Raw genomic sequence first — 25424 nt, 5'->3', positions numbered from 1 at the left:
AGTCTGCAGCTCTCCCCTGCTGCAGCAATCCCCAAGCTGGGGCTGGGAAGGAGGAGTGTCTCTCCCCAGCAGCCACAGCCATGGAGCTGGGGTAGGTCGCCTCTTTCTCTGCCCACTGCAGCCCTGCACGTCCCAAACTCCCCCAACCCCCTCTTCTCACCCCACTGCCACCCTCCCACCTACCCTCTATTCTTCCCAAGGCCACCACCTCACCTTACATGTGCATCTTCTCCATGGTCCAGGCATTAATTAGTGGAGCCACGCCTGCGTCCTAAACCGTGCTGGAGTGGAGCTCTGAGGAAGAGAGTGGGGTGGAAACACCTGGAATGTTAATTCTGGGCTCCATGTTACCTCAGAGATAGTGCAAAACTGGAGAGACTTTAGAGAAGAGCAATAAAAATGATCTGGGGCTGAAGGCACTGAGTTATAAAGTGAGATTAAAGGAGCTAAATCTGTCTGATTAGACTGTGGTGACTAAAGAGTTAACAATCTGCAATGATCTGAAGGGTGGGAGTACCAGGGATGGAGAGGAGTTATTTATGGTTTGATCTGTTGTACAATTAAGCGTAATGGGATGAAATTAAGGAGGAGGAGCTGCAGACTAAATATTGAAGGAAACTTTCTGGATCTGAGGTGTATTAAACTATGGAATAATCTCTTCTAGGTAAGGGGTGGGAATGCCATCATTTGGGACATATAAGACTGGACTAGACTAAAGTACTAGACGTGCTCAGAAACTATGGTGATAAGCACAGTATAAGAACCTATATAGTATAGAATGGAACAGAACATGTACAACCAGGGACAGTCCTGCACTGTCCCTGGAGATGGACTGGATGATCTAATAGGGATTGTCTATCTCCAACTTCTGTCATTCTATGACAGGTGGAGGGTTGTCCAGTGGTTAGGGCCCTAGTTTAGGACTTAGGAGGGCCGTTTAATTCCTTGCTCTACCAGAGACTTCACGTGTGACCTTGGGCAAGTCACTTAATCTTTCTGTGCCTCAGTTCCCTATCTATAAAAGGGGATAATATCACTGCCCTACCTCACAGGGTGTTCTGAGGATGGATAGATTAAAGATTTTGAGGTACTCAGACCTAGAAGATGGCAGCCCTAGAAGAACCACAGATAAATAGATCGCAGAGTTCCTAGTGAAGAAGTTCAGCTGGTGCATAGGAGGCTATTTCCTGGAGGCAGGCCCTGTGAATAGCAGCAGCCAGGTAAGAGGCCTCGCCCCTTGCTGGTATGTAATAATGCTGTGTGGGAGGCTAGTCTCTATGTGTTGTATAAACTCCCCTTTTTTTAACTGTCACCCCCTCACTTGCTTTTTCCCTGGAGAATTGTGAAGATGTCCAGCCCCAATCTGAACATTGTGACCCTGCTGGGCAGTGGCTTGTCTTACTCTAGCGCTTACCTCTTTGGGATTCCAGAGCAAAGTTTGGTTTTTGGAGCCTCAATGGAAATGCTCATTCAGGTGAGTGAAGTGAACCAGGTGGGTTGATTGTGTTCTTGATTTACCAGGAAAGGTTTTTAATGTACACACCGCCCCTGCTGAACTGTGATAGTCTCCCGTCCTAGTGCCCTGGGCACTGTGTTGAGCTTGTGTTTTCACATACGCAAAGAGAAACCAGATGCTTCCAGTCCGAATGGCCTCTATTGTTAGACTGAGAGCAAACAACTAAACGAGAGAGAACATAAGTAAGGGCTCCAGGAGAGAGCACAGTTTGTGTAGCAGCTGCTCCTGCAGACAGGCAGCAAGACTCCTGCACTTTTAAAGGAGCGGTACAGAGCATGTAAAAACTTATAGCAGTTAGTTATCTATATATAGCACAGAGTCCATGGGCAACTAGAGAACGGGCACAATATCTTGGGCACAAATATCACTTGGAAATCTTCCTTAATATCACTTGGAAATCTTCCTAAAAATTTCACTCTGCCTAATTAATTCCTGATTTCTGCCCTGGGCATGGCCCCTGCCAGCTAGGGACCCAGTGCAGAGCAAACGAGGTGTGTGTGTGTGTACGGGGTTGGAGATGAGAGCACTGCAGAGAGAAAGAACATCCAGCTCTCGGAGAAGGCAAACACTGTGGAGAGAGTAAGAGGCAGGGAGGTTGTGTTAAGCCACCTGGATGAAGGTAATTAGTTGAGGTACCAGCTACTGCTTTGTTGATGCTCAAGTCATGTATGTGTTTCAGTCACTCTTGTGCTGCTTTGGTCTGTTTGCTCCTCTGAAAGTTACTGTTGGGGGAATTCTGCACCACTGAGCATGCAGAATTTGCGCAGAAATTAATGTTGTGCATGCAGAATTTCCTTCTCTCTCCCCACCAGAAATGGGCTGTAGAGCTGATGGCTGCCACTAGGGGCTGCTGGATCTGGCAGATCCCAGCTTGCAAATAGAAGACACTGCCGGGGCTGGGGAAGCTGGAGGGTTCCCAACAGCTACAGTTCTCAGCATGCCCTGAAGGAAGGAGACGGCATGCAGGAAACTCCACACAGGCCTGGGACCCAGCATCAGGCTGTTTCTCCTTCTGGGTCCCTGGGCTCTGGAGGGGATGGGGTGCAGGTGTCTAGGCTGGGTGGGTGCCTCGTGATTGGGCTCTGCCGGGAGGGAGCAGAGAAACAGGAACTAGGTTGACATAGGAGTTTCTTTATTTCTACTCCTGGGGGAATTTGTGTGTGTCTGTATTGTTACAGAGATACTGGCTGACGGGAATTTTGAACTAAATTACCAAAATAATTGAAACTGACATGATTATATAGTGTTGTTTTGATAAATACAAGGCCCAGAATTTTGCAGAATTTTAAAATATTGTGCACAGAATTATTAATTTTTTTGGTGGAGAATTCCCCCAGGAGTAAACTGTAGCCTTTGGTTCCTCCACAGACTGGCAGCAAAGGAAGGGATTGCATCCCCACAGCCTGCTCCTGGCTTGTTTTGCCTCAGATATGCATGCTGGGTGGCTAGTAGCTGCTCCTGATGATGACACTGGGCACAGCCCCTGCCCCAGGGTGGATAGTGCCACCTCCCAGCCCTGTGGTCCTGTCCAATAACATGAGCTCTTTGGGCAGCAGCTTTGCTGTTAAAGCGGCGTCTTTTTTTTTTTAATTGGGAATTCCTGAGGATGGAAGGCCACTGCCCACTGTGGGTGTCCTGATTGGGAGACCTTCTGTACTAGGTTTTTGTCTGGAGTTCCTCATCCCAAAGTTTTCTGTCTACCAGGCGCAGACTGGTTGGCAGATATGGGGTCCCTGTTTACTAGTTTTCCTTTCCTTTCCTTTCAGTGGGTGTTTGGAACATGATTTGGCCAGGGAAGGGGGCAGAGCTCCTTTGGGAGCAATATGGAAGCCCAGCAGGGAAAGTGCTACTTGTAGCTGCTGGGTTTCACTGCCTAGTAACAGGGACCTCCAATCCCATCTCTCACTCTCTGCCTCCTATCTGCAGGTGAGACTCTGCTTGCTGTGTGTTGGGAGCTCCCTGGTCTTCGGGCCCATCCTAGGCAAAAGCTGGCGCTTGTACAAAGTGTTCACACAGCGCGGTCCAGAAAAGAGGGTGGTAAGTACTCGCAGTACATGTCCTGTCCATGGGAACACAGAGGCTCCTCACCTGTGAGGTGCTGGGGCTCTCCACATGGGCTGCACTGAGAAGCAAAGGGAAATGCTTGACAAAAATCAAACTCTGCAAGGTCCACGAATCATTTGCAGAATGTGGATGGGCTTGAAATGAGAGGTAATAGGGAATGACAGGACGCACAGGACTGACAGTGGGATATAGCGCTTCAGGCACTTAGATACCAGCATCACAGGCACAGAGTAAAGCAAAACTAGACCGGCCCTCATACTATCAGCAGCTCCTTTATTTCAACCTGAGGGGCCTTCTGCGAGACCTCTCCGAGCTGCTGGTCTTCTATCAGGACCTCCTCCGGACCTGGAAGCTGTTCTCTGTGACCAGGTCCGTGGTGGCCACCGAGGGGGCAGATCTCCTCGCGGAGCCCCTCCTACACAAACCCAGCTCCGTGTGCAGGTGGCAGAGTCCCCTGCAGTGTGCCAGAGGTTGGTCCTGGCAGAAGCTACCAGGGTCGGAGACCTCCTGGATTATGACCGGGGAGACTGGCTGGATCCCCTGACGCTCACTCGGCGGATGGGGCTCTCCAGACCTTGTACCCCCCGGTGCGTACTACAGGAGGTGAAGGCCGCTTTGCTGCCCGCTGCTCGGGCCTATCCCAACTGGGTCCTGCAAGAGGGCACGCCCTGCCCACCCTCCACCCCGGGCCCTCCGGACCTTTTCATCGGGCCCCTGCCCCATGGACCCAACCGTCCCCCCCACCCCTTCTCCGTAAGCCGGCTGCATGATCTGCAGCCGATCCGCTTCCAAACCACGCCAAAGAAACATCTCTACACGCTCATGCTCCACACCTTTCACTTCTCACCCTCGTGTCCCACCCTGACACAAAGTGGCGGGACCTCCTGCCACCTTGGAGGGTGAGGAGCCCTGGTGGGCCAGCCTATGCCCCACCCTGGTCCCGAGGCCCACCGGGGATATCAGCTGGTGGCTCCTTCATGCAGTCATGAGCACGGGCTTGTATTTGATGCAGTTTACCCCTATCCCAGACACCTGGCCCTTCTGCAGCGCGAGGGATACCCTGGCGCACATTTACTTAGAGTGTGCCAGGTTGCAGCCCCTATACCAGCTCCTCACCAATATACTGTTGCGTTCCTGGCTGCCCTTTTCCCCTCACCTCCTTCTCTATGCACTCCCTGTCCATGTCCCCACAAAGTCACAGGACCTCCTGGTCAACCTCCTCCTGGCCCTGGCTAAAACAGCCATCTGCACAACCAGGGAGAGGAGGTTGGCCAATGGAGACTCTTGTGACTGTGGGGCTTGTTTCCGATCCTCTGTCCATTCACGCATCCGGGCAGAGTTCCTCTGGGCGGCGTCCACTGGCTCCCTTGACGCCTTTGAGGAGCAGTGGGTGCTGTCCCGGGTTCTCTGCTTGGTGTCCCCGTCAGGCTCCCTCCTTTTGACCCTTTGACTGCACTCCTGTCCCTGTTCTTTTATTAGTTGTCCCACAAACTCGTTGGGTTTTTGAGGTCCTGTGGATCCTCCCCTTAGGCTGGTGGGGGATCCTTTAGCAGTGGGCGGACTTCTTCCCACCCACTTCCCGGAAACCCAATAGGTAGACTGGGCCTCATTCCCCACTGACATGTGCCATCATTTACACCTGTGAAAAGCAGGGGTAAAATGCTACCAAATCAGAATAGTGGAAATGACACGAGCAGCAAGGCAGTGGAGAATCAGGCCCGTAGAACAGAGAGGGAGGAGGAGTTTAGATACCCAACTTATCTAAAGCATTTGTTCTCTTTCCAGGTGGGGCATGCCCATCTGGTCATAATCACTGGTCCCTTTGTGAAATGATGATTTCTTACACTGTCCAAGTGTCCCCATCACAAAACCCACCAGCAGGATTGCCATTTGTAGGTCCTCTTCTTGTTAATCGCACATCAATGAGTTCATGGAGACAGCACTCCCTTCTCACTCCTAAAGGGGTCTTCTTTAATGAAGCATTGAATGAAGGAAGTTTGCCTTGCCGCTACCCATGCTTTTTGCTCATCCTGTGGATAGAGGTTGCCAGTCTCCAGGAGTGTTGGGTTGGTTCCTTCTACCAGCACTAAATTCACACACAAGTATTTTAAGAAAGAAGAAAATACATCTCTTACAAAACAAAAAAAAATCTGAAAATCACTTAGTACCAGCTTTTTCCAGCACACCCCAAGCCCGAGCTCAGGTCATAATAGGTAGAATAATAATATTTTCAACTGTCCTTTAAGCAAAGACCTCTGAGTGCCCTACCTTTGCTGGCCGGGACTGAAGTTTCTTTATATCTAGGGTGACCAGATGTCCCTATTTTATAGAGACAGTCCCGATATTTGGGGCTTTTTCTTCTGCATGTGTCTATTATCTCCTACCTCGTGTCCCGATTTTTCACACTTGCTGTCTGGTCACCCTATTCATAACAGAATTCTCCAGCCAGCCCTATTGCAGGGCATTGCTCATGTATCCTCTGGGGGTGGGATGTAAATCAAGTGTCTTTTCCAGAGTTCACTCTCTGGAAAAAGATACCAGGAGGCCAAACTGCCAAAGCAAAAAAAGAAAAAAAAAAAGCCACTCGAACTGTGCTGCCCCAAGAATGGACGGAATGCCGCCCCTTAGCATGTGCCGCCCCAGGCACATGCTTCCTCCGCTGGTGCCTGGAGCTGGCCCTGCCAGAGCTCAGTCTCTGGGTTGGTGGCCTGGCACTTAGTTTTCAGCACCACTGGGGGAGGCCCTAAGCTCAAACCTCTGGATCTTGTTCCCAAAGTTTGTTTTAATGATGATGCATCCAAGCTTCAGAATTTAGACTGGTATTTGGAACAATTCTAATTTTTGGAAGAGTAGAGAGAGAGTCAGATTCAGGGATTTGGATCAGATCCTTAAGGAGAGAAAGCCCTTTGTGAGATTTGGTCTGGATGTGGGTTTGGATCTCCAATCATACCTGTAGTTTGGAGCTGTTTGGACCTGGGTTTTTGTTCAGAGCCATTTCTGGTTTTTCTAGTTATTTTTACTATAAAAACAAGTGAAACAAATGTCAGCAAGTATTCCTGACTCCCCTCTCCTGGTTCAACCACTTCAGGAAGGGCTGGAGCAGACTTTCTTTCTGCCAGGGGAGGGTTCTGAAGACCTCTGTGCAGCACAGGACACAAGGAGGTGTGCGAACTGTGAAGAATGTGGGAGTTATCTGTATTGATTTTTATGCATGTTATCTATATATCTGTGTGGACTTGGGGGTTATTTTGTTGCTGTGGAAAGGGGAAAGAAGATGCTAAATCCGTTTGAGCTAACTTTTGACTGCATGTTCCAAAGGCTACTGGGTGTAGATGGCCATAGGCAGACAGATAATGCCTTTGAAGTTTACCTCCACAAATTGAGATTTGGTGAGTCCTGCAGTCTGAGATTAGTCTCCAGCTTGAAATCCCAGGGCTTTGAGGTGGGAACTTTCAAACAACAAGATTTGAAGCAGTTAAAAAACTGAGCCTGAGGAGAGGAGAGACAGAGAGTCAACAGGGAGACTGACTGTAACATAGTCTCCAGGTGCTGGGGCCCCAAGATAAATGGGGGGCCTACCTAAACATTCAGGTAAGGCCAAGCTTAGGTAAGACAATATGCATATATTGGCTTTTGTTATTTTTAACCTTTTTCTTTCTGCTTGCGGTGTCCGTATGGATAAATAAACCATACTCTGCTTTGGAACAAGCTGTTTTCTGTCACTGTATTCACTGCTCCCAGGGAGGTATTCTAGAGCAGGAGCAACACCAAGTTGGACCTGCTGCACATAATATGGTTGAGAAACAAGAGGTGCTGTCAAAAATGGTCCATTTTAAATCAGTGGGTTGAATTGTGGGATTCCACTCTGGGGGAAGGGGCAGGTATAGACCTGTCATTTGAAAGAGCCCACAAAGAGCTAGAGAAGTCACAGGTGCAGCTCATCCCCAAACCATAACACTGACCTTATATGTGTTGCAGATTATTAAAGACCTCCAGCTGCTGCTGATGGTGGTGGTGCTGGTGCTGGCAGATGCCATGCTGCTCACAACATGGATTTTCTCTGATCCAGTTCAGTGTTTCCGAAGCTTCAGTGCATCCCTGACGGTAAGAGGACAATAGCAAGAGGCTGAACACTGTACTTTTGTGTCTATGTCATGCTATGATTCAGCCCAGCAGATCTCTGCAGGCATGAAAGATGGAAGGGTTTGTTTTAGAGAAGTTTCTAAGCCATAAATTTTGGAGCTGACCTTCCTCAAAGGTGTGAGGTGTTGTAAGATAGAGTTAGGTTTGGATCCTTATAGAGACAGATGCCGTTTGCGGAGTTCCAGTCAAACATGGCTGAAGCTAGACAGGGGGATCTGGCTCCAGAGCTTTGATTTGCTACCATTCTAAGTTCTAACCAATACCCTGTCTGCAGAGAGCATGACCTGGATTCTCCCAGTTCTCCAGCATGGGAGACTGGAGAGTCTGTGGCAGGTGCAGAGAAATTTGAAAATTGAAGCTTAATGAACATGTTGGCAGATGAATACCGAAGCTGGATATTTTTCCTCCTTGAATTCTCTGCTCTCAATAGCACTTTCCCAGTCATCAGACAAGCTTTCACTTTTCCACTTTGAAATTTGTGCTTAGACACCCCTAAACCATGTGTCCACTTGTCTGTTTGTCCATCCCTATGGGCTGGAGCAGGAGCCTTCATGTCTGTGTTCTGACTGCCTCCCAGGTGACTGACAAGGGCATGACCTGTTCGGTGGGTAGGATGCAGTTCTGCGCGTCTCTCTACTCCGAACTTTGGCTCATTCTCATTTTAGGGTTTAAGGTATGTAACCTCTCTATTCATCCCTGCATCTCATCTCACCTCCCTCCAGTCTAGCTACAAAATGCTGCTGCTGCTAAAATTCTCTTCCTCTCCTAATATGTTGGCCATTTTACTCCCTTCCCTGGCTGCCTCTCACCTTCAAATTCAGGATTTTCATGCTCATCTTGAAGGTTCTTCCCATTCCCATCCAATTCTGCTTCTGTGTTCTTTTTCCTAATTATCCATCTCCCCTGCCAAGACTCCCTCACAAAAGTCCCCTTTGTATCTTTCTCCCAGTCTCATCTTCATGCTTTCTTCCTTCCTACCCGTTATGCTTGGAACCATCTCTCTCTCTTTGTTTGCAAAACAACATCTGTCACCTCATTCAGATCTCTCCTTAAAACTCACTACTTCCATGAACCCATAGACAAACTGCACAGCTGGGGTAGGGGACCCTGAGCTTGTGCAGCAGAACTGTATTAATAATAAACACTTAGGTGTTGTCTATATGGGGAAACTTACCAATATAATTATACCAGTTTAATTATACTGCTGTAGTTATACTGGTTTGACTTCCTGTGTGGCCATTCCTATTGTAGAATTAGAGTGCCACACAGGGACTAGTACTGACATATCAATATAATTACAATGGTAAATTTCCCTGTGTAGACAAGATTTTACATCTTACATAGCACTTTTCATTTGTAGACCTCAAAGGGTTTTACAAATATACCATTAACTCCATTTTACAGGTGGGGAAAACTAAGGCATCCAAGGCCCAGATTTAAAAAAGTATTTAGACATTTCTGAGGTGCTTAGGAATTTAGATCACGGTATCCAGGATCCTTAGACAATGTCTAGCCTTCAGCCGTGCCATTGTAAGGTGCACAGTGTAGCTGCTCTGTGTCACCAGGAGAGAGCTCTCAGTGACAATATAAAACCACCCCGAACGAGGGGCAGTAGCTTCATTGCGAGGAGTGTGGCTCCTGCTGACAAAGTGCTGGCCACAACGGCGCTTTTTGTTGTTCATGGGGGTGGTTTTTTTCACACCCCTGAGTGACAAAAGTTTTAACAATGGAAGTGCATTGTAGACATAGCCTTAATCTCATATTCAAAAGGGATTTAGGCATTTATGATCCAAAATCCCATCGGCAGTCTGATTGGCTTCTACTGGAAGTCCCTTAAGTACACACTATATAAGCAATTATTTAGCTGTTCTCCTTGATATAATATGTGTTGATCATCTACATCAGCTATTTTGTTCCTGTTCTGTATTAAGTTTTCCCTAAATCTAGAGGGATTATCTTTACAGTCATTGGCCTCTATGAACTCTTACTGCTCTTGCTTTTAAAAATAAAATATTCTCTTCCTGATACCAGCTGCCCATGTTTAATAATTCACTGAGCCTGACTATGGTGTCATCTGCAGGGTTTCAAACCCATGTAGCCCCATTGTCTTCCCTGGAATTAAGCCTGATTTACACCAATGTAAGTGAGAACAGAATCAGTCCCTTTGTGTACATATGTCACTCTTTATCTTCAAGGGCATTAATGTTCTCAACCCCTTGGGAGGCACTTCAGTTCTGTATTCTATCCGCATTTTACCAGCACAGAAATGGAGTGATTTGCCCAAGGTTGCACATAGAATCAGTAGCAAAGCTCTTTCTAGAACTCAGGAGTTTTGAATCTGTCCTGTACTTGTTCCATTAGAGCAACATCCCAGTTTGCCACAAGATGATATCTTAATCTGTCCCCTGGATATTGTTGCCAAGACAATTACATGGTTTTAAATGGGACATAGATGGCTGCCTGTTCTGGCTCAGGGGATTAGAAATTGGCTGTAGAGCTTTTCACCTTTTCGTCACGAGTAGCTTGTGGCTGAAAACTGTGATAGTGCAATGTCTGCTTGATGGTGTGTATGAAATGAATTTGAGTCTCGGTTCAGTTCCTAGCGAGACAAACATCATAGAGTCATAGAATGTCAGGGTTGGAAGGGACCTCAGAAGGTCATCTAGTCCAACCCCCTGCTCAAAGCAGGACCAATCCTCAGATATTTTGCCCCAGTTCCCCAAATGGCCCCCTCAAGGATTGAACTCATGACGCTGAGTTTAGTAAGCCAATGCTCAAACCACCGAGCTATCCCTCCCCAACATCACAGAAGCACCATCAGAACTGAACTAGCTGGGCGTCCCAGCAGAGAGGCCACCAGGAGTCATGGTCTTCGAAGCGGAACTCCCTTCTTGCCCATGAAGATGGACTCTCCAGGCCGATGAGCATCCAGCCTCCCTGCAGGTGCATGCTCATTACAAGGCATTGTGAGGGGGCAGTTTGCACTGTCACTATTTCTGTTCTGTGGACAGAGTGTCAATTGACTGTGTGCAGGGGTGGCAGGTTTGTATAATTTTTGATGGTGCCCAGAACGGGTCAAAGTCTCCTCCTCCCTCACCCCCCCTCCAGCCACCTGCCTTGTAAGCCAATATATATTTTTTAAAATAATGTAAAAATGTGAGGGCTGTGGGGTGGGGCTGGGAAGGAGGGGCTTGGACAGAAGGTTGGGATGCGGGGGTTGGGCTGTGGGGTGGGGCCGGGGATGAGGGGTTCGCAGTGCAGGAGGGGGCTCAGTGCTGGGGCAGAGGGTTGGGCTGTGGGAGGTGAGAGCTCTGGCTGAGGATGCAGGCCCTGGGGTGGGGTGGGGTGAGGTGGAGTGGGGTGAGGCCGGGGATGAGGAGTTTGGGGTGCAGGCAGGCTGCCCAAGGCTGAGGCCAGAGAGGAGGACTCCCCTCAGCTCTCTCCCTACCAGCACCACACTCACTTCACACCACTGTCATTGCACATGCTCTAGGAGCCCACTCAGGTCCAGGAAGTCCCCTCACCTCCCCTGTGGTAAGTTCGGGAGGAGGGGGGCCTGCCATCACACCTGCACCTCCTCCCCTGCTGTTGCCCCTCACTGTAGCCTCACTGGGGGTGGGGGATGGGGCTGCCTCTTGTCCAGCTTGGGGCAGAAGTGATGACTGCGGGTGGGGAAGCCCCCTGTGCTGGTAGAGGGTCCCGCTGGAAAAGGGAAGGGTCCATCTGTCCAAGGTGGAAGGGCAAGGTCAGCCTGTCAGCCTGCCCTGGCACTAGTGGGTGGCGGGCACTAGGACCCTGTTGTGGCAATTGATGCCAGGAGCCAGCAGAGCACAGAGCTGCAGGGGGCAGCCATCTGCTGCCCAGTGTTCAGGCAGGGACGTGCAGGGGAGGCGTGTGGGGGCGGCAGGCGGGACAGGGGGAGAGACCCAGCCCCGAACATTGGTGGAGCCAGGCCCCCATGCCCTGAATATTGCTGGAGCATGGGCACCACGGTCCCATATAACTCGCCACCCCCGACTGCGTGCTCCCCTCAGCACCTTCAACCAACACTCAGGAAATTTTACAGAAGAGAAGAGAAAATAATTGTACTTTACAGGCCAATAGTTTCCCAGATTTCTCCTTAAAATATGCACCATTTTCTGCTCTTTCTCCAGTCCACTATTTCCTAGTTCTTCCTATCTTGCCACTTTTTTTTTTTCAATTTACAGATGGCTCCTCTCTCTTTTCTTGGAGTTAGACTCATTGTTCTTTGATGATAGAACTACTTTCTTCTGTTTCTTTTTCTTCCTTTAAGGAGTTTCTGTCTCTGTCCGTCAGTCTCTGGTGTTGTTTTTCGAGAACTCCTTTCCATTTTGGGCCCCTTTACAATTCTTACTATTGGTTCTGATCAGCAACACCTTCTGTCAATCTAATCCTGGACTCCCCCCTGACAATTCATCTAATACTTCTCAATCTTGACCTGCAGCACCCTCTATTATTCCAGTTTTGCCCCTGTCTCCATCCAGCTCTGTCTATGCACCTCAGTTCTGACCTGCAGCAACATGCTGAGTATTTGCTGCTCAGCTACCATGTCAAACTGAATTTCTGCATTGTAGATCAAAGAGTGTTCATTAGAATTGCACTCAATGTCTCTGAGCTTCATTGGCTCAGTATGGGCTGGAGGAAAGACTGTGACATACAGTAAATTTTCATATTCTGGAAATCTGTAAAACCTCTTCTCCTAAACCAACCCCCTTATCCCTATTTTCTGATTCCAGAGCATCCTGTTGATATATGGGACGTACCTGGCTGGTCTGACAGATAATGTCAGCGCTCCACCAGTGAATCAGTCCTTGATCCTCATTGTTGGGGTCAACCTCATTTTCCTTGCTGCTGGGACAGTTTTTTTAGTTAATTGGTTTTTCTACACTTGGCACAACCTGGTCTTTTGTTTTACATCTGGAGGCATCTTCATCTGTACAACCACAATCAATTGCTTCATCTTTGTTCCACAGGTATGAAACAAACTGTGTTCTAAAGGCCTGGCCTAAAAGGTCTCCTCAGATATAAGCACACGTAGATAATGTGTTCTGAAATGCTCACTCTTTTTCTTCTGGGATAGCACAACAATACAAATACACAAAGTCTGGGAGGAAGCTCCAGCTGGCTCAGAGGCTGGAGTTGTGATATGGAGCCTTTCATCTTTAACTGCTGGTCATCAGATCAAATCCAACCAAGGTGGTGGCAACTAAAAAATCATTCCAGTCTGTTTGCTGGTCAGTGGCTTGTGTGAAATGAGTTTTGGGGCCTCTGGTTTTAAGCATTTATATTACACTCATTTATACCAGACTGCTTGGGCTTGGTTTCCTCTTGACTGAAAGCTAAGAATCTGGAAGTGGTGGTTTGGGAAAGGAGGTGGTATGCTGTACTGCTGCTTCCTTCCAAATCCGAGACCTGCAAACAATGCAGGAATCCCTTCCTTACAGGACATACCAGGCTGGGATGTGTTTGCCGAGCACCCCAGAAGGGGTTAGGGGAGGAAGTTGGGGTTTATCCCTGTCCTTGCATTCCTGGGGATCTGTGGTGTCTGCAGAGCGCACAGGACCTCAGGTCTGCAATTTCTTTTCAGTAAATGAAACCTTGCACTTCAGTTTTTGAATACTATTTCAATTAAATGTTGATAAATAGTGACTAAAATATCACCCCAAAAAAGTGACACTGCTTTCTCCTGTTTGGACCAAAGTGGCTCAGAAGCTGAAGAACTGAGCCAGATCTTGTGGAGTTTGAAGCTCTGGTTCCAGGGAGTTTGGACAACCACAGTAACCACATGGCCTCCATCCACATATCCACAAGGCAAATTTCCTTCTAATTCCTCCTGCCACCTCCCCAAAATATCCAGGGTAACTTACACCACTATCTACTTAATCCCAAGTCCACAGCAGCTCTGTCCCTCTGGTCAACCCCCAAGAATCCAGTAGCTATGTGTCTCTTCCCAATCCTTAATGGTGCCTCCTTTCCCTCATGTTACTGGTGTTCTGACCCCTCCTCCACTTCCCACAGGGCCCTGGTGTCTCTGCTAATCTCCTCCTCTCCCCCTTCCCTCTCTGTGGCTCTGCCCCTTATTTATGGGGTTTGGTAAAAGAAGTGGTCACTGCCATCTGCTTCTCCCCTGGGTAAGTGACCACCTCCCCACATATTGCTCCCATTGCAAATCCAGGGTGCTCCAGGAGCCATCAGAGGAGTTTGTGGAGTGGAAAAGGAGCAGGCAGATGGGCGAGAGGCTTCAAAGGAGACACTAGTTGTTTTTCTAGCTCTCTGGTAGCTATGGGCTCTTCCTGCCATGGGAGGGGTGAATTTGGCAGTTTTCCCCACCCTATTAGTTCTCTGCTCTCGCCTTCCCTGTCCTGACAAGCAGCGATAGGAGGGGCAGCCCTTGGAGCCACCCCTAGATTTGTGACTACCAACCGCCACTGGATTTGGTCAATTCCCCTGCAGGGAATACTGGTGTTTGAATCAGAGGTCATAATATGAGAGAGTGAGCCCAGCATTATACATGGGTGCAAAGGGTCCGTCAACAGGCTGTTGTGCACATGGACTTGGACAATGGGATTGGTTACTGCTGGTGAATCTAATCTGTTCTGCTGAGGTTCTTATACCACACCCATCACCATAGTACTGAACACCTTACAGCCTCTACTCTGTCTCTCTTGTCCCTCTCTCTCTGCCATAGTGTTCCTCTTCCAGAGAAGCAGGGCAGTGAGCAAGCCTGCGTGCTGCAATGCAGGCAGGCATCCTCACTGGGCTCTGATGCTTCCTGGGCTGACAGTGGGTTTTGCTGTCCCCTGGGACGTCTGCTCTTCTCCAAACTCAGATAGTAAAGCCCAGCTCTCCAGTGTGGGAGGGGGAGGAGCGGGAGCTATTTTAAGAAAAGCTATTGACAGGGCTGTGTTCATTGCTTCCTGTGTATTTCAGGAGGAATCTGCTGTGCTAGGCCACAGTCTGTCTGTGTTAATGGATACAATCCGCAGGTTGCTATAATAAGAGGGAAAAGAAGAAATGGATGGTGATTGGTTTCTATATTGGTTAAAGAGTTGAGGGCTCAAGGGAATGAGCCGGGGAGGGAGAAACAGAGATAGAACTGTCTTAAACCAGGCCCAGGAAAGAGTGGGTCTGTGCAAGTGCATTTGCTAGCACCCCTCAAACCCCTGCAGCCCGCTTGCCACTCTGTCTGTGAGACCCACACAGCTCCACAAAAAACCTCAATCCTAGCCTACAGAACCTCCTGCTCTTTCTGTCTACCCACAACTCATTCCTGCTCTGCATGATGATTCCTCCCATCTGGTACTTGCATTACTCCCCAAACCCAGTTCTGTCCTCAGTGAAATATGGAAGCTACAGAGAGGGGTGACAAATACCCTTCTGTTCTGTTCAGCCAGACGGTGAGGCACTTTGGCTACCTTACTTTGTGCTCCCCACCTTGAGGCCCTTCTGTCTCAAACACTAAAATCTGCTTCTCCCTAAAGAATCCACCCAGATAGTGCTTTGCCCTCCTTTAGCACCTTCACTCCTGAGCTTCATCAACATGAATTAAACTTCACAATCCCTGGGGAGGTCTGTGAGCCCCAATCTACAGATGGGGAAATGGAAGCACAGTGAGAGGCAGCAGTTTGCCTGAGCCCACACAGCAAATTCATGTCAGAGCCAGGATATAACCTGGAACTTTTGATTTTCAGTTCCCATCTTCTACCACTAGATGACAGTTCTCCCTATAAAATCACCTGAGTGAACCCTGCCTTCGCTCCTTTCTCTTCCTTCCCCAGATTGGGTGTCTATCTCCCTGGGCTGTCAGTTCAGTATGGTGCATGCTGCATTGTTATCTTCCACCTGCTCTGATGAGGACACTGGTGGTCAAATGATGAGGAAGAACAGGAGGAGGAGACTATGTTGCTGTGAAAGCAATTGATCAAGACAGTGGAGTGGGGACCAGATCATTGGAGCAAGATTCCTGGGACAGGGGAAAAAATTAACTAAAGGGATTACAGAGCCTGTCACTTTAAGGTGTCTCTTTTAATCTGGATTAGATTAGTTGTGTCAAGGGTCATCTCTGGTGGCCCATGAGAAATTAATTAGTGGACAACTAACCACATCACAAAAGACACCATCACAACTGATGCTTGCAGTCTCAAAGGGGAAAGCACTGAATGGACCACTGAGTTCCCCTTTCACTCCTAGGGAAGGTACCTTTTGTTTATAGCTGAGCCACATAGGTACGGGTGGAATAGAGGAAAGTTGACCTGCTGTTGCTTCCTGGGTAGTTCATGATCTCTGGTTAAAGGCAGTGACTCTCCAGGGCTGTAGATCCAGTGCCTTTCACAGCACTATATGCATATAAACATTTTTTTAAGCTAGTGCAATTTTTTAAAAATACCTGTTTAAAATTCCATATAATAACAGAAGTACGTAAAATAATGAAGTGCAGAGAGAGGCTAAATCATGTGCTCCTCTTTACTGTCATAATACAGGATTAATACAACCCATTTAAAGAAAAAGCCCATTGTATGATTAACCCATGGAACTCTCTGCCACTAGTTATCACAGAGGCCAAGAACTTAGGAGGATTTAAAAAGGATTGGCATTTAAATTGATAATGAAAACATCCACAGTTGCTATCTGCGATACATAAATGTATAAACCCTCATTCTGCAAGGCAAAAGCTAAATTCTGACAAGGGTTAGGCAGAAATTTTTGCAATAAGCAAATTATTCCATAATTGTCCATTACAAGGTTTCTTGCACCGTTCTATGAAATCCTTGGTACTTGCCATTGTTGGAGGCAAGATAGTGGACTGGATGGACTAGGGCTGGCAATTCCTATGTTCCTCTCACTAGCAGAATACATGTGCAAACTGAAGCATAACAAGTAATTACCTTCTATACCCAAATATTGGTGAATAATTCCCATCTTTATTTCTTCCTGACATTGTGAGGTCAGGTCAGGTGCACGTTTCTTCTTCAGGAACTCATGTCCTCAATAACTTTGTCTAGGGAGGGCTGGAAGTTGCTCTGTGATAGATCAGCTGTGTCAGGAATCAGTTGCTGCAGTGGAATTGTCTTGATTAGCTAGACTGTAAGCTCTTTGAAACAGGGAGCAGATCCTCTCGGTAAAGTGCCTAGCATTCTGTTGGTGCTATTCAGATAATAATATCTTTTCAAGTAGGAGCTGATTTCCAGCTGTTGAGCTGCACCATGCAATTTATCATAGAGTTCCTGCATGCACAGTTGTTCTGTTGCTGATCTGAAAGCTTGAGCTTTTCATCTAGCTCAAGCTTTGTAATTCACCTTTTGTTTTGTCGGCTTGATTTTCCTAATAGTTTTGCTCTTCCATCATTCATCTGAAATAGATGAACAGCTGGAGCCTGAATACACTAGGTTTTCATTCTGACACCAGTGGAAAAAAAGCAGATATTGAGTGGTATTGGTTTTCAACATATCATTCATGATTCAAGATTAATGTGTGAGACATTGTCTTTGTCTATTTCTGACTCAGAGGGGCCCTGGTTTACAACACAGTTAAAGACTGTAGCATAGGCAGGATCTAACTGTGTCTACACAAGCAGCCAAAACCAAAGGCTACACAGGATGGGGGTGAGGGGAGGATCAAGACGCACGTACGTGAATTTACCCCTTTGTCTCTGTCTCTGTGCATGTCTGTGTCACACCCTCTCTTTGTCTCTCCCTGCTCTGTGTGTGTGTGTGTGTGTGTGTGTGTGTGTGTCTCTGCATCTATCTGTCTGTCTCTCTGTGTGTATATATATTTCATATGTATATAATGGATGTTTGCACTCAACAGCTCAGGCAGTGGAAAGCCTTTGAGGAAGAACAGAACCAAACCATTAGCCACATAGCAAAATATTTTTCCAGCCCCAGCAAGAGCTTCCACTCCATGTACAGTGAAGAGCAGATCTGCCAGCTGATAGGGGAGAAGAACTCCATGCAACGGCTGCTTACTGAGGTAATCTGCACTCATAGGCAGCTCGTGCTAGTGGAAAGAGCAGTCCCAGCCATTGATCTCCCTGTGGCTCAGTGGCCAGCAGCTGTTGTCCTCCCTCTGCTGTACTCTCTCCCCGCCTCCCCCTTTGTCTGCTGAAGGATTTGTAGGTTAGAATACCCTCTGTCACAAACCGGTCAAAATGGAGATTTCCCATTGCATCGGCTTCCCTCAAGAAATAATACCTGGAAAGGAATTTTTAAAAATGATTTTACATCTTTTCTCCAGATTATCAAACTTGATGCATAAATTAGGGCAACTGGAGAAAAATGGCCTGATTTTTTTTGAGCTCACACAAAGATCTAATTTAGCGGGGATGTGTCCTATCCCAAAAGGTCTCCAGCTTCCACTCCCTTTTGGCTTTCTCCAAATTATACAACCAGAAGCGCTTTGGCTGTTAGAACAACAGTATGTTCCAATATAATTGGTGCAAATGTTTCTATATGCAATCTCTCAAATACGCGCATCTTGCAAATGTTCAAGGACATGTTGAGGTGCATCTAGGAAAGGAACGGGTTGCACATGCTTCACATTTCATTTTAAAGATGTGATTCTGCTATTTCAAACTATATTATTTAAAATCTGGAAGGTAATGGGGTAGAACTGTGCAGGACTAGAATTCTAGAAACTAGAGGAGATAGTTCTATATGGGACTTTCAATAATTGTCGCTGGATTCTCCGATCTGTACAAACGAGTGCCATTTCTGTACTGCAGTATAATGGTTTGCTTCCCAGTAAGTAGGCCCCAGTGGAGCAATTTTTTCCTGCTGCATTTTCTTAATGTCTCACTCTTTTGTCTCTAAAAGACATTAATCTATTCTAAATGGACAGCTCAAAGACTAGGTCTAGACTCAGGAATTAAGTTGCTCCAGCTACATCGCTCAGGGGTGTGAAAAATCCACACTCTGAGCATCGTAGTTAAATCAACCTAATCCCTGGTGTAGTCAGTGCTAGGCAGGGGTGCTGGAACAGTTTTTATAGTAAGGGAGCTGAGAGCCATTGAACCAAACTGTAAATGCTGGATATGATGGAAACCACTTCAAGCCAGGGGGTGCAGCAGCACTCCCAGCACCTCTAGTTCCCACACCTGCAGTAGGTCAATGGAAGAATTCTTCTGTTGACCTAGCTATTGCCTCTCAAGGAGGTGGATTACTTAGGCCAATGGGAGAACCTCTCCTGTCACTGTAATGAGTGTTGCACAATAGCATTTCAAGAGTAGACAAGCCCAACGACTGACACACTAGCATTTCCTCTGAAAAACAGACTGACTTCCTGACCTGTTTGCCTTTAAATCCTTAATCTTAATGTAGTATTAGCATTGTTTTCTGCACCAAATTTGATGTATTTATTTATTTATTTATTTTTGATTTGTTACAGAAAAATGCTGTGATTGAAAGCCTCCAAGAGCAAGTGAACAATGCTAAGGAGAAGCTGATGAGGCTGATGTCTGCAGAGTGCAGCTATGATTCAATGGGCCTTGCTGTTCCTTCCACATCCTTCTCCATCTTGGCTCAGAACACAGGTAGCCATGTTGAGTCCAGTGGCTGTGCCATGGAAGCTGAAGGCCTGCATGGAGACAATTTCCACCCTGGTCAAGAGCAGAACCCTTGGCACTGTCCCAGTCTCCCACATACACAGTGCAGTCCAGTGTCTGTTGGCAAACAAGTTTGTGTTGGTATCATCCAGAACCATGAACATATAAAGCACCAAAACACTTCACCAGAAGATCAAAGTTGCTATGAGGCACTGTTTTATAACCCTATGGACATCTCCGAATACAACTCTAAGGATGGCCAAGAGCAATGGAGGCCTCCAAACAACAAGAAATGTATCGACAATCCACCAATACTATTGAGCCAGAATCTCTCAGCAGTTGATGGGAGAGCAGAGCAACCAGAGAGCTCAGCAGCAACCAAAGAGCAGCCCTCAAAGGTCAGTGAAAAGTTGCAGGAAATCTTGCAAGAGCTGAGCAATGGAAGCATAGTTAGTGCCCAGGCATCACCCAAGGGGCCTAGGCAACCCAGCCACAATGCAGAACATGAAAAGAGTGCAGCCTGGAGACCCTGGGAGAGTTACACAGGCATCTGCACTTACCTTAGTCCTTACAGGACAAGACGGCGAGGAAGAAGAATCCCAGTCAATCCACCTTCCACCTACTTTCCTGCGTCCATGACCCCACAAGCGTGGTGTCTCACGAACAAGCCAGTCAACAGGACACAGAGCGGACAGAGCACTTGGAGCCGTGACGGATTAACTCAAACATCTCTGGATAAAGCAGGTGACACCAGTGATGGAAGGTTCCTCTATCAGCCATCACCCTCCTCATCAATCATCAACAAAATGTCCAGCTTCCAGCTGAAGCATAGGAAGAACTGGCCTGAAGAACAAAGCCGTGAAGGGAACGGCCCAGTTTCAAACAAACACCAAGGCTCTGCCCAAGTGAAGAACTACAGTGCTCTGCTGTATTCCCCCCATCCCCTCAGCCTCCAGCAGCAGCAGGGGAATGCTGGGAGGGACCTGGAACAACCTCTTGTGCCTTCCCTGTGCCTTTATCCAGACTCTGACTCCAGTAGCAGCTCGGAGGAGATGTTCAGCTGCTGCCACAGGCCTCACTGTGAAATCTGCTTCCACAGCCCTGGTGACTCCAGTGACAGCTGCACCACTGACACAGACCCAGAGCCTGGCAGGTCCCTAGCCCACTGGACAAAGCTTTATGGCAGGCCTCAGCCCATTGTGAACTTCAAAGATGATCTGAAACCCACATTGGTGTAAATGTAAATGAAGACATCCTATTCCAGAGGCATTCCCTCAGACAAATTGCATTTCAAACAGTATGGAATGAATGCACCATCTGAGGAAACTGGGTTGCTCAGAGAATTGGGAATGGGATATAAAGGCTCAGATTTATAAAGCTGCTTAAGTGCCTAATTCCCAGTGAAATTAATGGGAGTTAGGTCTCCAAGTACCTTTGTGAATCTGGGCCAAATCCTTTAGTTGTCTAGGATGCTAATTCAGATCCAGTCTAGGTCAGGTGTGACTGACAGTCACAACCATCAGATAGCTGGTTATTGGTATTGAAATGAATTGGCGGTTTTAATCCAGTTGCTATGGTCAGGTGCCGACATCACATACAAACTCATCACAGTAATTGGCCTTCTTGTCAGCACTCTGAGCAGGGAGGTCAAGGATTGAATTGACCAGGCTGACTGTACTACTCTCTCATCTTAGAGGGCTCCTTCTGGGTTGAAGGTGATTTGCACAGATGGGGAGCAGTGTATGGGGAAGACTTGAATAGCTTTGACCCATGCTCTTCCTGCTCTGTACAGCACACAGCTAAACAGAGACCTTCAGTCCCCCAGAGTTGTCAGTGTGGAACCTTTCATCAACATTTCATTCAATTAGAATTTGTAAAAAAGAAATCTGGAATTATTTTCACCTTGGCATTCAGCCTTAATGAGCTAGTCTTTCAACACAGAAGAATCTGGGGGTGGCAGAAAACACTAGACTTCCTATTTTTGTTTTGTGGTCTCTGAGCAAGCTAATGAAATCCAAGGCTGACTTCTCCAGATCTGACTTTGTATTTCACTCAGTTTAAATATACAGCAGCAGGTAGATACTGAGCAGAGTTGAAGGGGGAAAGCAGAAAAAGCTTGACAGCACTGCAGATGTTTTTTTAAAATTGGGTTTGTGCCCTTTTGTGCTTCTCTATGGTGGACACAATAGGTGAGAAAGATTTGAAGTTTCTTAGTATTTTCTGCTTATGTCTACCTTAGATATATCAGGAATATCAAACCTGGTATCCCTGCTTTTGCTGGAAGACCTCTTGGGGGAGACAACCTCAGATAGTTATTACGATCTGACACGTCTTTACATAGGAGGAGAGGGGTGCTGACATTTGGTTGAATGGAGGTCTGTGTTAGACAGGCATCAACAAAAATGAAACAGTTTTAAACAATGTAAGTAAAAATCCCTTTTCAGTTACTCTCTGGCAGTGTCAGAATTCTACTAGTGTTCTAGCCCAGGGGTTCTCAACCTTTTTCCTTCTGAGGCCCCCCAGGATACTATAAAAACTCCATGGCCCACGTAAGCCACAAGAACTGGTTTTCTGCATATAAAAGCCAGGGCTGGCGTTAGGGGGTAGCAACTGCCTAAGGCCCCATGCCATAGAGGCCCCCATGAAGCTACATTACTCAGGCTTCAGCTTCAGCCCCAGGTGACGGGACTCAGGGCCCTGAGCTTCAGCCCCAGGTGGTCGGGCTTGAGCTTTCTACCCTGGGCCCCAGCTCGCTCCAGTCCAATGTCTTTCTACCCTGGGCCCCAGTCTAACGCTAGGCCTGCTTGGCAGCCCACCTGAAACCTGCCTGCGGCCCCCCAGAGGGCCCCAGACCCTGGCTGAGAACCACTGCTCTAGCCCACATAGAATCTTCCAGGCTTGACAAGGCCTGGATTTCTAAGGTAAAAACAATGAAAAATGTATCTTTTGAAGAAAAATATCCCACCTTTCAGCCCTGCTTTGTCGATAATAAAGACACAAACAGGAACACCATCCCAATTTTGTTTTCCTTCACTTGTCACCCCTAACAGTTAAAGAAAACCAGTTTCCCTCTAGCTGTATTCATTCCTGAGCTGCTGTTCCCATATCTGTCTAAGTGTCTGGGGCTGCCCAGCATGACAGTCCTGTTGCTGATTAAATGCATTGAATAGGTGGAGCCTACTGACACAAAGTAATCACACAGCATGGGCCACCTATACAGGTGCACAAGGTAGGGAAGAAACAAAAGACTTCTCTCAGTGCACCCCAGCACTGGGGCTGGCACCAGCTCCTCTGGCATATGAGGTGCCCTAAGGAGGTTGGGGGACACAGGACAAAAAGATACAGCAATATGCCCTCTCCCTGTTTGCTCGGGACTTCCAGCAGGCATTAATGCATAGGGCCTGGCAGTGCTTCCACAGGGGAGAGGTGCAGAGTTAATTTAAATCTGTGGACAAGCCCCAGCTGAGCTCTGCATGGCCAACCATACCTCTTGCACTGAGGGGAAGATGCTGGAGCCTGGTGCAAATGAGTGGTGCATAGAATAAAATTTTGCTTATGTTTTATTTATAGCCATTATTTTTTGTGACAGGCTGCTTGGAGCTCAGCTCGGCCAGCTGGAAGTCACTCCAGCTCTGTCTCTTGTAAAGCTGGGACACCCTAAGGGACAAGTGCAGCCTGCAGAAACCTAAGCAGTGGCCTCTGGCCGAGCTTTCGCTGCAAGTGCAGGCAGTGTGCACACATCTGAAGGACTCAAACATACCATGGCGGTTCCTCAGTTGAGGCAGGTGCTGCCACAAGGCTCAGCAGATCTCGGAATGCTCATGGATATGCAAATCAGGGGGAGCCCATAGAACTCGGGGCAAATTGCCAGGGAGTTCCTTAGTGCTGTACAGTTGGGGCACCCCTCTGAGGCACTGGCAGGTGTGTGAGCATCTTGGGGGTATTTTACACCAGGCAAGACAGGGAACATTATTGGCAAGAGCAAACAGTCCCTAGCCGTAGGCAGCTGAGCCTGGAAAAAGTAGCCATAGTTCTGAACTCTGACCAGGGAAGGCTGCTGCTGCTGCCCTGCTTCCCCTCCCAGCTCTCCATCCCTTTGCTGGTGGCTCCACACAGGATGGGGAGCTAGAGTGGGGAGGCAGCAGCTGCATGCATCCCACCCCCACCGCAGTGTAGCAAGTGTGTGACTTGCTTGGAGACTGAACTGTACTTCCCGGCCCCAGTCACCTGACCAAGGTCAGGGTTACAAAAGGTCAATAGCCCTGTCATGTAGGCAGTGTTGGTGTCTAGGATGCCACCCTGTGCAATGGACAAGGCTGGCTACAAGTGAAAAGGAGGTGGTATAAAGCCTTTTGTTATTATGGGGTCTGTGTGCTGGGCACTGTACAAACACATAGACAAAACTAGTCCCTGCTCCAAAGAGCTTGCGATCTAAGACTGTCTTCCTAGGAAGGATACGTCTTCTCGCTGTTCTCTGAGCCAGCAGCAAAGAATGCGACCGCTGTCACATGGAACTCAAAAGGCAGGGAAAGTGCCTGCTCTGAGTAACCCCTGGCAATCCCTTATTCTGCTTGCCAGGGTTCTATAACTCTTTCACAGTGTGAAGAACATTTTAATAGAGAGGTTGTCACTTCACATCCCTGTGGCAACTAAGGCATTTGCTTACATTGAAAAGTAACATTAAGAAAGTATTTCATGGATATTTAGCATCTTGTAATGCAATTTAGCGGCTGGAAAAGAGAAGAGCCAGCTCTCTGTGGTCCACCAGCAAGTGTTCTGCAGCCACCAGTGGTTCACAGACCACAGTGTGGGAACTTGTGCCCCATGCCATCCTTTACATGCTGCTACCATTTTGCATGCGCCAGATATTGGGCTGGGAAGAGGACTCCCATTAAGAGGGTATCTCATTCATTTATTTTGTCCAGTTAGCTTGATTTGTACTTTACCTTTGATTGATTTATACTTTCCTTGGTTTCTATTTCTCTTAGCTTGTTCAAAACATTGTTTAAAATTAAAGGTGTTTTCACCATAGTCTCTTGCAGTGACTTTTGTGTCTCTTACTTCCCTGAGTGGTTGTAGACCCCTGGAAGATAAAAATCATACTACTACTAGTAGCAAAGGAATGTTCCTGTGTAGCTCAAGTAGACAGGACTTGTGTCTTAGGAGCAGGAAAGTCCTGGGTTCAGTGTCCATTCCTGCAGCTAGGAGCATAGGTAGGGGTCTAAACCCAGGACTGTGTGTCATCCCTGATGCTGGATAATTCACTTCAACTTGCAGTCCCTCAAGCTTTTAATTCTGTAAAATGGGCATAATTCTGACTTTCCTGGGGGGTGAAGGGTTGGGAGGAGTGATTCATTGGTGCCTGTACAGTGATTTATTCTGTTCAATAAATTACAAACATAAATGTTTAAATAATTAATTTTATTTATTATTTAATTATGATTTAGCTGCTGACTAAGTATATGGAAAGACAGTTCTCCCTTCTCTGTATTCTCCATTATGTGCCTCCTCGTGGAGAATGAATCGCTTCTCTATGGTCCCTGTTACACTTTGCATGGCTCAGCTGGATCCAGAGTTCCTGACCCTTTCCCGCTGTGCTCTTTTAGGTGCTAACAAGCCCATATCCATTCCAGCATTGCACTATCCAGCCATGCAGTGAGGCAGTGATTATTGTGTTTCTGCTGAAAAGGGTTTTCTAGAGGAGCCTGATAATAACAGTTCCCCGTCGACTATCACTTGGCACGAGGAAAAAACAAACTTCAAAAGATAGAAGGGAGAGCAGCACTCTGCCATGCTCCCCAGAGCAAGATCATTGGGGTACAGGAAATGTGCACTGGTTCTGCCCCTAGAGCATGTTATTAACAATAACTAGCATTTATGTATCACTCCGCATCTTCTGAGCGCTTTGCTTATTATCACCCAGTGGTAGACAATAGCTCTATCTCTCTATAATAATGGGGAAACTGAGGCCCTGAGTGGTAAAGTGATTTGTCCAAGACCAAACAGTGAACCAGTGGCAGAGCTGGGGCTAAAATCCTGGAACCCTGGCTACCTTGAAATCCTGCATTTTGGAAGTCAATTCCTGACATCCAATACCTGCCACTATTACAAGGACACAAGACTAGTCCCCAGGTGAACTCA

General features: G+C 47.4%; 1 protein-coding gene across 5 annotated transcripts in view; it reads left to right on the top strand.

The window, feature by feature from the left end:
- Positions 1-24513, top strand: part of GPR156 (G protein-coupled receptor 156) — a 56195-nt gene extending 31682 nt beyond the window's left edge. For all 5 annotated transcript variants that reach the window (XM_030534210.1, XM_030534200.1, XM_030534192.1 and 2 more), the window contains 7 exons: positions 1339-1474; positions 3443-3553; positions 7559-7684; positions 8301-8396; positions 12481-12717; positions 17552-17713; positions 19127-24513. In XM_030534210.1, coding sequence (XP_030390070.1) covers positions 1339-1474; positions 3443-3553; positions 7559-7684; positions 8301-8396; positions 12481-12717; positions 17552-17713; positions 19127-20521 — 2263 coding nt within the window. In that variant the 3' untranslated portion in view covers positions 20522-24513. The remainder of the gene's footprint in view (positions 1-1338; positions 1475-3442; positions 3554-7558; positions 7685-8300; positions 8397-12480; positions 12718-17551; positions 17714-19126) is intronic.
- Positions 24514-25424: the final 911 nt, after the last annotated feature.

This window comes from Gopherus evgoodei, chromosome 1 (genome assembly GCF_007399415.2).
Source record: "Gopherus evgoodei ecotype Sinaloan lineage chromosome 1, rGopEvg1_v1.p, whole genome shotgun sequence".
NCBI lineage: Eukaryota > Metazoa > Chordata > Testudines > Testudinidae > Gopherus > Gopherus evgoodei.
The sequence above is the reverse complement of the archived record's forward strand: the minus strand, read 5'-3'. Positions and strand labels throughout refer to the sequence as shown.